The 14,088-nt window shown below is 45.2% G+C and overlaps 1 protein-coding gene across 1 annotated transcript in view; it reads left to right on the forward strand.

The window, feature by feature from the left end:
* The first annotated feature begins 950 nt into the window (after positions 1 to 950).
* The window catches only part of LOC132781523 (immunoglobulin lambda-1 light chain-like), a 224,553-nt gene continuing 211,415 nt past the window's right edge, over positions 951 to 14,088 (forward strand). The window contains exons 1-2 of the mRNA XM_067473143.1: positions 951 to 1,040; positions 1,472 to 1,766. Coding sequence (XP_067329244.1) covers positions 995 to 1,040; positions 1,472 to 1,766 — 341 coding nt within the window. The 5' untranslated portion in view covers positions 951 to 994. The remainder of the gene's footprint in view (positions 1,041 to 1,471; positions 1,767 to 14,088) is intronic.

The following is a 14,088-nucleotide window of genomic DNA, read 5'->3' on the forward strand; positions in this document are numbered from 1 at the left end:
AACCAGCTTGTACATCTGGCAACCCTCACTCCATGTTGCTGGAGTCTACCTTGCAGGATCTAGATCATTACCTTACTGTCATGAGAAATAAGTGCCGCTGTAAAAAGTTTGAGTATTCTTTAGCATTTCCCTTTTTTGGTATGTAGTTATAAATTGATTATTTCCAATCTGGTTGTTACAGTTCATTAAAATACAACAACAATAGTAGTAGTAGTAATAATAATAATAATAATACAACTAAGAGAAGAACACATTATTAAAAGCTCATTGTAGTATACTCCTAAGAGTCTGATGGAATAGAGATGCTTTCTAGCGAAGGAAAGCAAGGAGTGAGCCCTCTTGGTCTCTCTAGAAAAGGAGCTCTCTAAAGTCTGGAAGCTGCCACTAAGAAGGCCCTGTCACCCTTGAGAAGGTCACCGAACAGCGAGAAGGGCCTCTCCCAAAGATTGTCTATTGTGGAGTCAAGAAACCTGGAGAGCAGTGACCAGCCTGAGACTCATGAAAGATACTACAAATTTCCATAATTTCTGGTCATGTCAGTTAGATGTTGATGGGGGCCTAGAATACAGCATACGTTTAATTGCACTGTATAGAGAAATCAGATACTGTCGCTGTTGAGAGAAAACAACATCAATCTCAAAGGTCATTGAACTGATTTCCGCAGAACCTAACTGGAACTTCACTTCTGGCTTCCGGTGACTCCATTGCGTTGTTTTTCTGAGGATAAGAGCATGTGGTATGCCCAAGGCCACCCAGTGGGTTTCCATGGCCACCTATATCGTGAGTCGTAGTTCAATGCAATGTAGGCAAATGAGAATGGCTTACTATGTTGCCCCCACTGCCTGCCATCTCTCTTTCTGTCACTCGGTGGCACCTGTTCCCTTTCTCTATCATTTATATTTGCATAAAGGAGACCTCTCCCAAGCCCCAGGAGGGTTTAAAGGGAGCCTTAGGAAGATCTTAGGGTCAGCTGAGGCAGACTCAACCCTCAACCATGGCAAGGCTCTTTCTGACCCTTCTTCTCTTCGCTCATTACTTTGGTGAGAAATTGGGCAGAATTCAGCGAGGACATCTCCTTGTTTAAGCAGATGGTTATTTGCAGTAGTTCTTTCCACAAATCTCTAGCATCCATTAGTTTGCAATGAATGTTGGGCTGGATTCTATCAGTTGGTCCTAACTGGATCGACCCGTCAGTAGTGGGATTGATTCCACATTTGCTATTGGAGTCTCCTCCAGTTGAATGCAACACAATTCTGCCCTGTCTTGGGTATCCAGTACCATTTTAGACCCAAGTGGGGAGGAATCCTGTGCCATTCCGATGATAATGTAGAGCCCCTTTGAAAAGGAAATGGCTCCTTAAATCCTTTTTTACAATTTCTGAGAAAGGCATCTGAGCGTTGTCTCCCATTGGACTTGGCAACCTCACATATCAGTGTGATGACTCTTTGTTGTCCCCTCCTCCTCCTTCCAGGCTTCAGTTCTGCTCTGACCCAAAGCAGCCTGGCCTCAGTGGCCCTGGGGGCAACGGCGACCATATCCTGCATGCTGCCTGGGGTGGACTTCATCAGTAGTGTCAGCCCAGCCTGGTATCAACAGAAACCAGGGCGAGCCCCTCGCTTACTTATCTACAGATCCAAGGAAAGAGACCCTGGAGTTTCTGAGCGCTTCTCAGGAGAAACTTCGGGCAACACTGCCACCCTGACCATTGTCCGAGCGCAAGGGGAAGATGAGGGAGATTATTACTGCACAGTGTGGCATAACAACAAGTACCACTGCGATGCAGTCGCAGGTGAAACTGGCACAAAAAGCCTCTCGGAGATTAAAAGCACAAGCCAGAAGGAAGTTGAAAAGGGAAAGGCACCTGGCATGCATCCAAACCATCAATTTGGCTTCACAGGTGCCAATCTATGAGGCCATAAGCTTGCATGGCTGGATCACAACTGGATCACAACATGAATCTCTTGGGGAGAATTGTGGAAGGGGAATCCATGTTTCCAAACAGCACTAGCCCATTCCAGACATCTTCCAGCACAACTCTCCTGCTGCTATGTGTGGTTACTTAGGTGTTCCAGTATCCCAAAGATACTAAATCCTTTGTGATCTTGGAAGTTAAGCAGGGTCAGGCCCAGCAAGTACTTGGAAGAGAGACCACCTAGAACTGCACAATGGCGCCATTACAAAAACAGTACTTACTGGAATATTCACATTATCTAGCAAGATCTCAATCACAGAGCCAGTAAAATCTGGTAGGTTGCGAAACGGAATCAGGAGGAGGAAGTGACGGAAGCTACGAAGGGCATCCAAAAGTGGGTTCCCCCACTGATGTTGAGATGTTTTTCCTTTGCTCAACTAGTGAGAGTAGCTGTTGCCCGTGCTTGCTGAATTTGCTATGGGGGGAACTTAAGCTTCTTCCTCTGCAGCAGTTGGGGAAGGAAGCAGAAATAAAGGATTAGGGAAAGAACTATGATGTGCTTTAGGGAGCAGGGAGATGATGAATGTCATAGTGGATAATAACAGAAAGGATTCCCGAAGTACACGGGCAAGAGGCCACTATAAACAGAAATATAATCCAATTATGTAAATCATAAGAGTGTTTTTCATGTATATGCTATGGCCACAGAAGAGTCAATGTACAAACAAAGCTTGTCAAAGTTCAAAGTATACTTAACAATGAATCAAAATACAAGTCTCATAACCAAAATCTTCCTTACATAGGAAAGACAGATGATTCCTAAAGCAGAATCCAAAGGAATATGATCAATGTATTACAAACAACATACTCATAGATGGCAACATTCTTAAACATTCTTTGTGTGTCCAATATCATACAAAGTTCATGTTCCACATGGAGGACTGTGTAAATCACTGGTTGTAAATCCAATCATATGAATGAAAGTTTATAAGTTCCATTTTAAACCGACCAGGTTTGACTGTGTAGAGTCTTCCTCAGGTAGTAGCTTGTGAAAGTGCAGAAGTCATAGAATAGGCAATTTTCCAATGTGGAAAGTTCTTCTAGTGCATCAAATTATTAGTATCAACGACGAAGTGGACCTACAGGAAATACATATGAGTGGCTAGGAAACATAGTATAGGACATCAATTACTGAGTGTAGTAAAAGCATCAAAAACAGGAGCATGAATAATGTAAGTTCTCCTACAAGGGTGTTCTGCTACTAGTTTGATTCCATGGCAAGCCCAGGAGAAGCAGGTTCCCTTATAGGAGAACTTACGTGAGATCAACCCAACAGGTTTTCCAGAATGGCTGAGCTTTTGCTTCTTGTCATCATCTTCAGTTTTGTTGGTGAAGAAGATTTGTGATACAAAAGAGCTAAAAGCAAAGACACGTGGTACGTGGATGCTGCAAGACAGAATATTTTCGTAATGACCCATCAGCCACCTTGGTCTCTTTTAGGTTCAAGCATCCAGCAGTTGCAGACCTTGAAGGACCCAGAATCAGTGGCCCAAGGAGGGATGGTCACACTGTCTTGTAGATACAATAATGGAAACATTGGGGATGGCATTTACCCATCATGGGTTCAGCAGATTCCTTGGACTAAACCTTGCCGGATGACGTGTCATACCAGCACCGACCCGCAGACATCCCGGACCATTTTTCAGGTTTTAGGTCAGGCAATGTGATGTGCCTGACCATCAAGGGGGCCCTGGCAGAAGATGAAGCTGTGTATTACTGTGCTGTGTGGACAGGAAGTGGGGGCCACAGTTGTTGACTCAGATGGGGAAGTGAGATCAAAACTGAGCATCGAGAGTAGCCCTCTACCTGTCTTAGCCTCTACATTGAATGGAATGGAGGAAACCTAGGAGAAAAGGATATAAAGACATAGAGTTTCATTAGAACGCAAAGAAAGCCATTTTAGGGTGATAAATATGTCCAAGGCACTCAATCCAATCTTAAAAATGGTCAGCCCTGATTAGCCTTTGGATGGGAGACTACCAACACATATCAGATGTGCTGAAGGTTCTGTTTCAGGGGCAGAACCACCTTGGGGTATTCCTTGACTGAAAGAACTTCATGGGATTCATTGGGTTGCCACAAGTCAAAAGACAACTTGAAGGCACACATATGCAGTTTGTTAAACATCTATTTATCTAGCCAAGCCAACCCTTTTGCAAAGATTAAATGGATCATTTTGAATTTGAACTTGAACTGTCTTTAAGCTGTTCAGAGTGGAGTTCCTGAAGTTCTTCAGGGTTGCTCATTCACGCAATCAGACAAACAAAATCAGGACTCTGCTATTCCTTACATTTCTCAATGGCTGCTCAGGTGATGGTTTAAAAGACTGCTACTTCTACTGGTCCAAGGCATATTATGCATTGTGGGATGGCTGCATTGGAGAAATGTAACTCTTCCTGTGGCCACTTGGGAGTAATCCCCTGGTGTTTGGGAGATTATCATTAAAGGGGAGTAGATTTGCATAAAGGCCCTGCCCTAATATCTCTGGGGATTTAAGAGAAGTTGGTTAGGAAGAGCAGTTGAGATCCCTTTGGTGGAAGAAGATCAACCCAACAGGTTTTCCAGAATGGCTGAACTCTTGTTTTTCTTCACCATCCTCAGTTTTGTAGGTGAGGAGAATTTGTGATAAAATGAGCAGAAATCAAAGACACATGGTATGTTGATGTTGCAAGCAGGGGCGGCTCAACCCATTACGCAAAGTAAGCATTTGCAGTATAGTTGATTTTGCCCAGGGGCACTCTTGAGGCGCTCTTGGGAGGAAATAGACCTCGACATATGCGAGTTGTAGTTACTGGGATGTATAGTTCACGTACAATCAAAGAGCATTCCGAACTCCACCAATGATGGAATTGAACCAAATATGGCACAAAGGACTCCCACGACGAACAGAAAATATATATCAGTGATTGGTTGGGGCGGGGGGCAAAATACCGTTGAAAATTACCTAGGGTCGCCTCTGGTTGCAAGACTGAATATTTTCTTGATATCTGATGTGCCACCTTGTTCTCTTCAAGGTTTGAGCATCCAGCAGTTGCAGTCCTTGAAGGACCCAGAATCAGTGGCTCAAGGAGGGACGATCACCCTGTCTTGCAGATACAACAGTGGAAACATTGCTGAAAACTACTATCCATGGTGGGTCCAGCAGATCCCTGGGAGGAAACCTCGCTGGATGATGTATTATACCAGCACCCGGCCCTGGGATGTTTTTCGGGTTCTAGATCGGGCAACATGATGTCCCTGACAATCACAGGGGCCCTAGCGGAAGACGAAGCCGTGTATTACTGGTCTCTGTGGACAGAGAGTAGGTACCACAATTGTTGACTCAGATAGGGAAGTGAGACCAAAACCTAACTCTCTTTGCTTTTCCTGAGCATAAAGAGCATCTACCCATCTTATTCCTGTCAAGCTATCTACCTGTCAATATAGGAATGGAAGTAAGGAATCCTCTGAGAAAAGAAATAGTGACACAGAACACCATTACAACCTCAAGAAAGTCATTTTAGGGTGATAAATATGCTCAAGGCACTAGATTACATCTTAAACAGGGTCAGCCCTGGCTAAGACCTGGATGGGAGACCACCAACAAATATCAGATGGGTTATAGGCTCTGTTTCAGATGCAGAACCACCTCTGGGGATTCCTTGCCTGAGATTACTTCATGGAATTCATGGGTTTGCCACAAGTCATGAGGCAACTTGCAGGCACACACATACACAGTTTGTTAAACATCTGTCAATCCAACATAATCATTTGTTAAAAATTGAATGGATCATTACAAATTTGCCTTTAAAATGTCTTTCAGGTGTTCAATGTGGACTTCCCAGCCCAATGTCTTGTAACATCTTCATTGTTGCCCATCTCCGCCATCAGACAAACAAAGCCAATTACACACTGAACACCTGGATGGGAAGTCCAGGCCGAAGATTATATTTATCATGTCATCAGCAACCAGACATTTGTATTACATTTTTAACAAAAACAAGCAAACAGACAAAACACAGAATTTGCAAGCTTGGTAGTTGATTAAATGTCCTTTGACCAGTAGCTGGCCACTTGGAGTGCCTCTGGTGTTGCCGCAAGGAGGTCCTCCGTTGTGCATGTAGCAGGGCTCAGATTGCATTGTAGCAGGTGGTCTGTAGTTTGCTCTTCTCCACACTCGCATGTCGTGGATTCCACTTTGCAGCCCCATTTCTTAAGATTGGCTCTGCATCTCGTGGTGCCAGAGCACAGTCTGTTCAGCGCCTTCCAAGTCGCCCAGTTTTCTGTGTGCCCAGAAGGGAGTCTCTCATTTGGTATCAGCCATTGATTGAGGTTCTGGGTTTGAGCCAGCCACCTTTGGACTCTCGCTTGCTGAGGTGTTCCAGCGAGTGTCTCTATAGGTCTTAGGAAACTATTTCTTGATTTAAGTCGTTGACGTGCTAGCTGATACCCAAACAAAGGGTGGGCTGGAGATATCACTGGTCCTTTCACTATTGGCTGCTACTTCCCGATGGATGTCAGGTGGTGCAATACCGGCTAGACAGTGTAATTTCTCCAGTGGTGTAGGGCACAGACACCCTGTGATAATGCAGCATGTCTCATTAAGAGCCACATCCATTGTTTTAGCGTGGTGAGATGTGTTCCACATCGGGCATGCATACTCAGCAGCAGAGTAGCATAGCGCAAGGGCAGATGTCTTCACTGTATCTGGTTGTGATCCCCAGGTTGTGCCATCAGCTTTCGTATTATATTGTTTCTAGCACCCACTTTTTGTTTGATGTTCAGACAGTGCTTCTTGTAGGTCAGAGCACGGTCCAGAGTGACTCCCAGGTATTTGGATGCGCTGCAATGCTCCAGTGGGATTCCTTCCCAGGTAATCCTCAGAGCTCAGGATGCTTGTCTGTTCTTAAGGTGAAAGGCACATGTCTGTGTTTTAGATGGATAAGGGATCAGCTGGTTCCCCCCTGTAATAGGCAGTAAGAGCACCTAGAGCTTCGGAGAGCTTCTGTTCAACCATCTCAAAGCTCCCTGCTTGAGCAGTGACAGCATGATCATCAGCATAGATGAAACTCTCTGTCTCTTCTGGCAGTCTTCTGGTCATTTGTGTAGATGTTGAACAAGGATGGGGCAAGCACGCTTCCCTGAGGCAGGTCGTTCTTCTGTTTCCACCATCTGCTTCTCTGGCCCTGGAACTCAACAAAGAAGTCTTGTTGTAGGCGTCTACTACAGATCTTGTTGTAGGCGTCTACCACAGACCTCCAAGCCAGGAGGAAGAACTTGATGAAGTCTTCTGCCAACAGTTGACCAAACAGGCACAGAGAAGAGATGTAGTAGTCATAGGCGATTTCAACTATCCCGATACTTGCTGGAAAACAAACTCGGCCAAGAGTACAAAGTCCAACAAATTCCTCGCTTGCCTTGCAGACAATGTCATGGTCCAGAAGGTAGAAGAGGCAACAAGGGGATTGGCTACTCTTGATCTCATCCTAACAAATGCGGAGGACCTGATCGATGCGGTTGAAGTGGTAGGATCCTTAGGGGCAAGTGACCATGTGCTCCTGCAATTTGAGGTACAAAGGAAGGCTGAAACTAAAACAAGTCAAACCCGCATTTTGGACTTTAGGAGAGCTGATTTCCAAAAAATGAAGGAAACACTGAGCAGCATTCCGTGGACACAGATACTAAAAGACAAGGGAGTTACGGATGGATGGGAGTTTCTCAAGAGTGAAATACACAAGGCGCAATTGCAAACCGTGCCAACAAAGAGAAAAAATAGGACAAGTGCAAAGAAGCCAGAATGGATGTCCAAAGAACTTCTAACTGTGCTGAGACACAAAAGAGACATGCACAAGAAGTGGAAAAAGGGAGAAATCACCAAAGAAGAATTCAAACAAATAGCCAACACCTGTAGGGAAAAGGTCCGCAAGGCTAAAGCACAAAACGAGCTCAGGCTTGCCAGGGACATTAAAAACAATAAAAAGGGATTCTTTTCTTATATCCGTAAAAAAAGGAAAAACAAGGAGGCGATAGGGCCTCTTCAAGGAGAAGATGGGGCAATGCTGACAGGGGATAGGGAAAAGGCAGAACTACTTAATACCTTCTTTGCCTCAGTCTTCTCACAAAAAAAAGTCATCTACAACCTCAGCAAGACGGAGTGGGTGAGGGATTAGAGGACATCCAACCCCAAATTGGGAAACAAGTCGTCCAGGAATACCTGGCTGCTTTTAATGAGTTCAAGTCCCCAGGGCCAGATCAACTACACCCAAGAGTATTGAAGGAACTAGCGGAAGTCATTTCGGAACCATTGGCAACCATCTTTGAGAGTTCTTAGAGAACGGGAGAAGTTCAAGCAGATTGGAGGAGGGCCAATGTGGTCCCAATCTTCAAGAAGGGAAAAAAGGATGACCTAAACAACTACCGTCCAGTCAGCCTCACGTCGATACCAGGCAAGATTCTGGAAAAGATTGTTAAGGAAGTGGTCTGCAAACACTTAGAAACAAATGCGGTCATCGCTAATAGTCAACATGGATTTATCAAAACAAGTCATGTCAGACTAATCTGATCTCTTTCTTCGATAGAGTTACAAGCTGGGTAGATGAGGGGAATGCCGTGGATGTAGCGTACCTGGATTTCAGTAAGGGCTTCGACAAGGTCCCCCATGACCTTCTGGCAAGGAAACTAGTCCAATGTGGGCTAGGCAAAACTACGGTGAGGTGGATCTGTAATTGGTTAAATGGACGAACCCAGAGAGTGCTCATCAATGCTTCCTCTTCATCTTGGAAAGAAGTGACAAGCGGAGTGCCGCAGGGTTCCGTCCTGGGCCCGGTCCTGTTCAACATCTTTATTAATGACTTAGATGAAGGGTTAGAAGGCAGGATCATCAAGTTTGCAGACGACACCAAATTGGGAGGGATAGCCAATACTCCAGAGGACAGGAGCAGGATTCAAAACGATCTTGGCAGATTAGAGAGATGGGCCAAAATTAACAAAATGAATGGGGGATGCCTGGCTCGAGAGCAGTACATGTGAAAAAGATCTTGGAGTTCTCGTGGACAACAAGTTAAACATGAGCCAACAATGTGATGTGGCGGCAAAAAAAGCCAATGAGATTTTGGCCTGCATTAATAGGAGCATAGTGTGTAGATCTAGGGAAGTAATGCTACCCCTCTATTCTGCTTTGGTTAGACCACACCTGGAATATTGTGTCCAATTCTGGGCACCGCAATTCAAGAGAGATATTGACAAGCTGGAATGTGTCCAGAGGAGGGCGACTAAAATGATCAAGGGTCTGGAGAACAAGCCCTATGAGGAGCGGCTTAAGGAGCAGGGCATGTTTAGCCTGAAGAAGAGAAGGCTGAGAGGAGATATAATAGCCATGTTTAAATATGTGAGAGGAAGCCACAGGGAGGAGGGAGCAAGCTTGTTTTCTGCTTCTTTGGAGACTAGGACGCGGAACAATGGCTTCAAACTACAAGAGAGGAGATTCCATCTGAACATGAGGAAGAACTTCCTGACTGTGAGAGCCGTTCAGCAGTGGAACTCTCTGCCCCGGAGTGTGGTGGAGGCTCCTTCTTTGGAAGCTTTTAAGCAGAGGCTGGATGGCCATCTGTCAGGGGTGATTTGAATGCAATATTCCTGCTTCTTGGCAGGGGGTTGGACTGGATGGCCCATGAGGTCTCTTCCAACTCTTTGATTCTATGATTCTAAGTTCCTGTTTTGTAGCAGGTTTCCTATGAGGCAGGTGAGATGGTAGTACTTGGTGATATTATACATTTTTCTCAGGAGGAGGCGGTGGTTTACGGTATCATAAGCCGCTGACAGGTCTATGAAGACAGCTCCTGTGATCTGCTGCCTTTCAAAGCCATCATCTATGTGCTGAAAGGCCGAAGGTAAGATAGGGAAGGTCTTTCATGTAAGGACCACATTTATGTGGGGAGTGTGGGGAGCACTTAGAGTCCTCACATTTCTTCCCAGAACTCAACTCTTTTGAGAACTCACCATGGTCTGGACTCATTTATTCCTTACATTTTTCAATGGTTGCTGAGGTGGTGGTCAAAAAGAGCACTACCTCTATTGGTATAAAGCACATTATGCATTGAAGAATGTCTGCACTGGAGAAATGTATACCTCCCTGCGAGTATTTTGGAATAATCCACATGTGTTTTGGAGATTATAGTTAAAGGGGCGTAGATTTGCATGTAGGCCCTGCCCTCCTGTCACTGGGGATTTAGGAGAAGTTGGGAGGAAGAGTAGCTGAGATCCCTTTGGTGGAGGAAGATCAACTCAGCAGATTTTCCAAAATGGTTGAGCTCTTGCTTCTCTTCATCATCCTCAGTTTTGTCGGTGAGGAAAATTTGTGATATAAACTGCCAAAAGCAAAGAAACATGGTACGTTGATGCTGCAAGATTGAACATCTTCTTAATAACTGACCAGCCACTATGTTCTCTTCCAGGTCCAAGCATTCAGCAGTTGCAGACCTTGAAAGACCAGGAATCGGTGGTCCAAGGAGGGACTGTCACTCTTTCTTGCAGATACAACAGTGGAAACATTGGGGACAGCAACCACCCATCGTGGATTCAGCAAATACCTGGGAGTAAACCTCGCTTGGTGATGCATAGCACCAGTACTCGACCCGCTGACATCCCGGGCCGTTTTTCGGGTTCTAGGTTGGGCAAGGTAATGTCCCTGACCATCACGGGGGCCCTGGTGGAAGATGAAACAGTGTATTACTGTGTTGTGTGGACAGGGAGTGAGTGACACAGATGTTGACTCAGAGGGGGAAGTAAGACCAAAACCTAACTCCCTTTGCTTTTCCTGAGCATCAAGAGAAGCTCTCTACCTGTCTTACTCTTGATATTGAATGGAATGGAGGGAGCTTTGGAGAAAAGGAATAGTGACATAGAGCATCATTAGAACCCCAATAAAGTCCTTTTGATGGAGAAACACCAACTCAACAGATTTTCCGTAATGGCTGAGCTCTTGCTTCTCTTCACCATCCTCAATTTTGTTGGTGAGGAGAATTTGTGACAAAATGAGCTGAAAGTGGTATGTTGATGCTGCAAGACTGAATATTTTCTTAATAACCCATAGGCTGCTATGTTCTCTTTCAGGTCCAAGTATCCAGCAGTTGAAGGACCCAGAATCGGTGGCCCAAGAAAGGACGGTCACCCTGTCTTGCAGACAGAATAGTGGAAACATTGGGGATGGCAACTACCAATTTTGGATCCAGCAGATCCCTGGGAGTACACCTCGCCTGGTGATGCATCACACCAGCACCTGTCCCTTGGATGTCCCAGTCCGTTTTTTAGCTTATAGGTCAGGCAATGTGATGTCCCTGACTATCACAGGGGCCCTGGAGGAAGATGAAGGTGTGTATTACTGTGCCGTGGTGACAGAGAGTGGGTGCCACAGACGTTGACTCAGATGGGGAAGTGAGACTGCCTTGTTCAGCATCCCCTACCTGTCCTACACTCTGTTTTAAATTGAATGGAGGAAGCCTCAGACAAAAGCAGATGGAAACACTGAGCAGCATTAGAACCCTGAGAAAGTGTCTGTCATTTTTGGTGTGGTAAATACCACCAAGACAATCCAGCTGTGCATTGGCAGGCATTGGCAGAATCCAGCTGTGCAAGGAAGGCACTGGCAGAATCACCTCTGAGTATTCATTGAGTGAGAAAACCCCATGAGATTCATTGGGTCGCCATAAGTTGACAGGCAACATGAAGGCACACATATACACAATTTGTTAAAAATCCTTCCATCCCACCCATCCCTAGCCAAAGATTGACTAGATCATTTTGAATTTGAACTTGAAACGTATTCTGTGTAAAAAGGGCTGTGCTGTTTGGAGAGTCAACATGTTTGAGAACTCACCATGATCTGGACTGATTCCTTACATTTCTCGGGTAGCTGTCAGAAAGAGTGCGACATCAGTCTAAAATACGTAGACCTACTTATTGAATGGTGAATGGATGGTGTAACAGAAATAAATTGGGCTGCCTGTACCTTGCATGACCTTTTATAAGAGTGATTGGAAGAGGCACATGCGGAGAGAAAGAGACCTGCTAAACTATATTATATAGACTTCTAACCAGGTTGGAATATATATATATATATATATATATATATATATATATATATATATATAAATATAGCATTAACTAGCTAGCTAGCTATGCACCACAGCAATGGGAAAAAATAAAGTAGAAGCTCAATAGTTCTTTGGCAGTCTTCAGTCCACCACAGGAGTATGTTTTAAAACAATTACAAATCCCAATGCAAATGGGAAACAACAAACTCTGAGTATTTGAAGTCTGGTCGTCCAATGACATCACACGATGCTGGATTAGGAAGAGCTAGTCCAGCACTGACATTTGCATAAAAGGGGTAGAATTTGGTTCTGCCAAGGGAGATAAAGGAAGGAGAGCTGGGGAAATGCACACAGGAGAAACAGACAGTGCGAAGGATTGTCACTATGTTGTTGCTTCCGGTCATTTTGTTCCTGGCACTGTGTGTTTTTGGTGAGGGCCCCCGATTGGTTGCTTGGTGCATTGTCTTTACCTATCCTAAGCATCCACACTGAGGTTGTAACGCTCTCCTTTGCCTTCTTTCAGGTTCTGAGACTCAACTAGTTGTGACCCAACCGTCCTCCATGTCTAAACCTCTGGGTTCGGAGGTCAGGATCCCTTGTGCTATGAACAGTGGATACAGCATCAGCCAGGAGAGAGCAAGGTGGTACCAGCAGAAATCCGGAGGCATCCCTCGGTTTCTTTACCACTATTATACCAGTAGTGACCAAGGTAGGGGCTCAGGGGTCCCAGAGAGATTCAGCGTCTCCCCTGATGCCTCCAACAACCTCTGGAATTTAGTCATTGCGGGAGTCCAAGCTGAAGATGAGGCGGAGTACTATTGTGCTACATGGGACTACATTAAGGGCGGGCATCACAATGATCTGTCTCAATGGGGAACTGAGACAAAAACGTCTCACTTCTCATGCATCAGAAGATAAAGTACAACAGAACTCTAGTTCCACGGCAAATGAAATAATATAGTCTTGTTTTAGTGTCACTTGGAATCCTGGTCCTGGAACGTGTGGGTGGCAACCAAGAAGGAAAAGATGTCGAAACCAAGCTTAGTTACCCAGGTACTTCCACTATTTCTGATTAGAAAGATGAAAGCTTCAAATGCTTGAAGGGATGCCATGTTAAAAAAGAAGCCAACTTGTTCTCTCTTGCTCCAAAGAATGAGACAAGAACCAATGGATTCAAGTGACAAGAAAATTATTATTATTTTTATTATTAAACGTTATTTGTACCCCGCTAGCATCTCCCGAAGGACTCGATGCGGCTTACAAAGGCCTCAGCAACAACAACAAACAAGAACAATACAATGCAAGCAAATTAAAAACATAAGTAATATCAACAACAAAACATAACACTATTACGCAATAAAACCAGGGCCGGGCCAATGAAGGGTACAGGTTAAAAAATGCTGGGTGTAAGAGGTGATATGTTGGAATTCTGGGCAAGTGCAATGTGCAGAGAATCTTAAGCTCTAATAAAGTGCTTCTGGGACGTAGTGCTGGAGATTATCCTATTCAGGAAAGGCACATCGGAATAGCCAGGTCTTCAAGTTCTTCCTAAAGACTGCCAACGTAGGTGCTAGTCTAATGTCTTTGGGGAGGGTGTTCCAAAGTCGGAGGGCAACCACAGAGAAGGCCCTGTCCCTCGTCCCCACCAAGCGTGCCTGCGACGCAGGTGGAATCGTGAGCAGGGCCTCTCCGGATGAACAGAGGGAACGCGTGGGTTCATATACGGAGATGCGGTCACGCAGGTAGGCAGGTCCCAAACCGTTTAGGGCTTTGTAGGTAAGCACCTGCACCTTGAATTGGGCTCAGTAGGTAAACGGCAGCCAATGGAGCTCCTTAAACAGGAGGGTTGACCTCTCTCTGTAAGGGGCGCCAGTTAACATCCTGGCCGCCGCCCGTTGAACCAGTTGGAATTGCCGAGCCGTTTTCAAGGGCAGCCCCACGTAGAGCACATTACAGTAATCCAACCTAGAGGTGACTAAGGCATGGACCACCCCGGCCAGATCAGCCTTTGCGAGGTACGGTCGCAGCTGGCGCACAAGTCTTAGT

This window comes from Anolis sagrei, chromosome X, assembly GCF_037176765.1.
Source record: "Anolis sagrei isolate rAnoSag1 chromosome X, rAnoSag1.mat, whole genome shotgun sequence".
NCBI lineage: Eukaryota > Metazoa > Chordata > Lepidosauria > Squamata > Dactyloidae > Anolis > Anolis sagrei.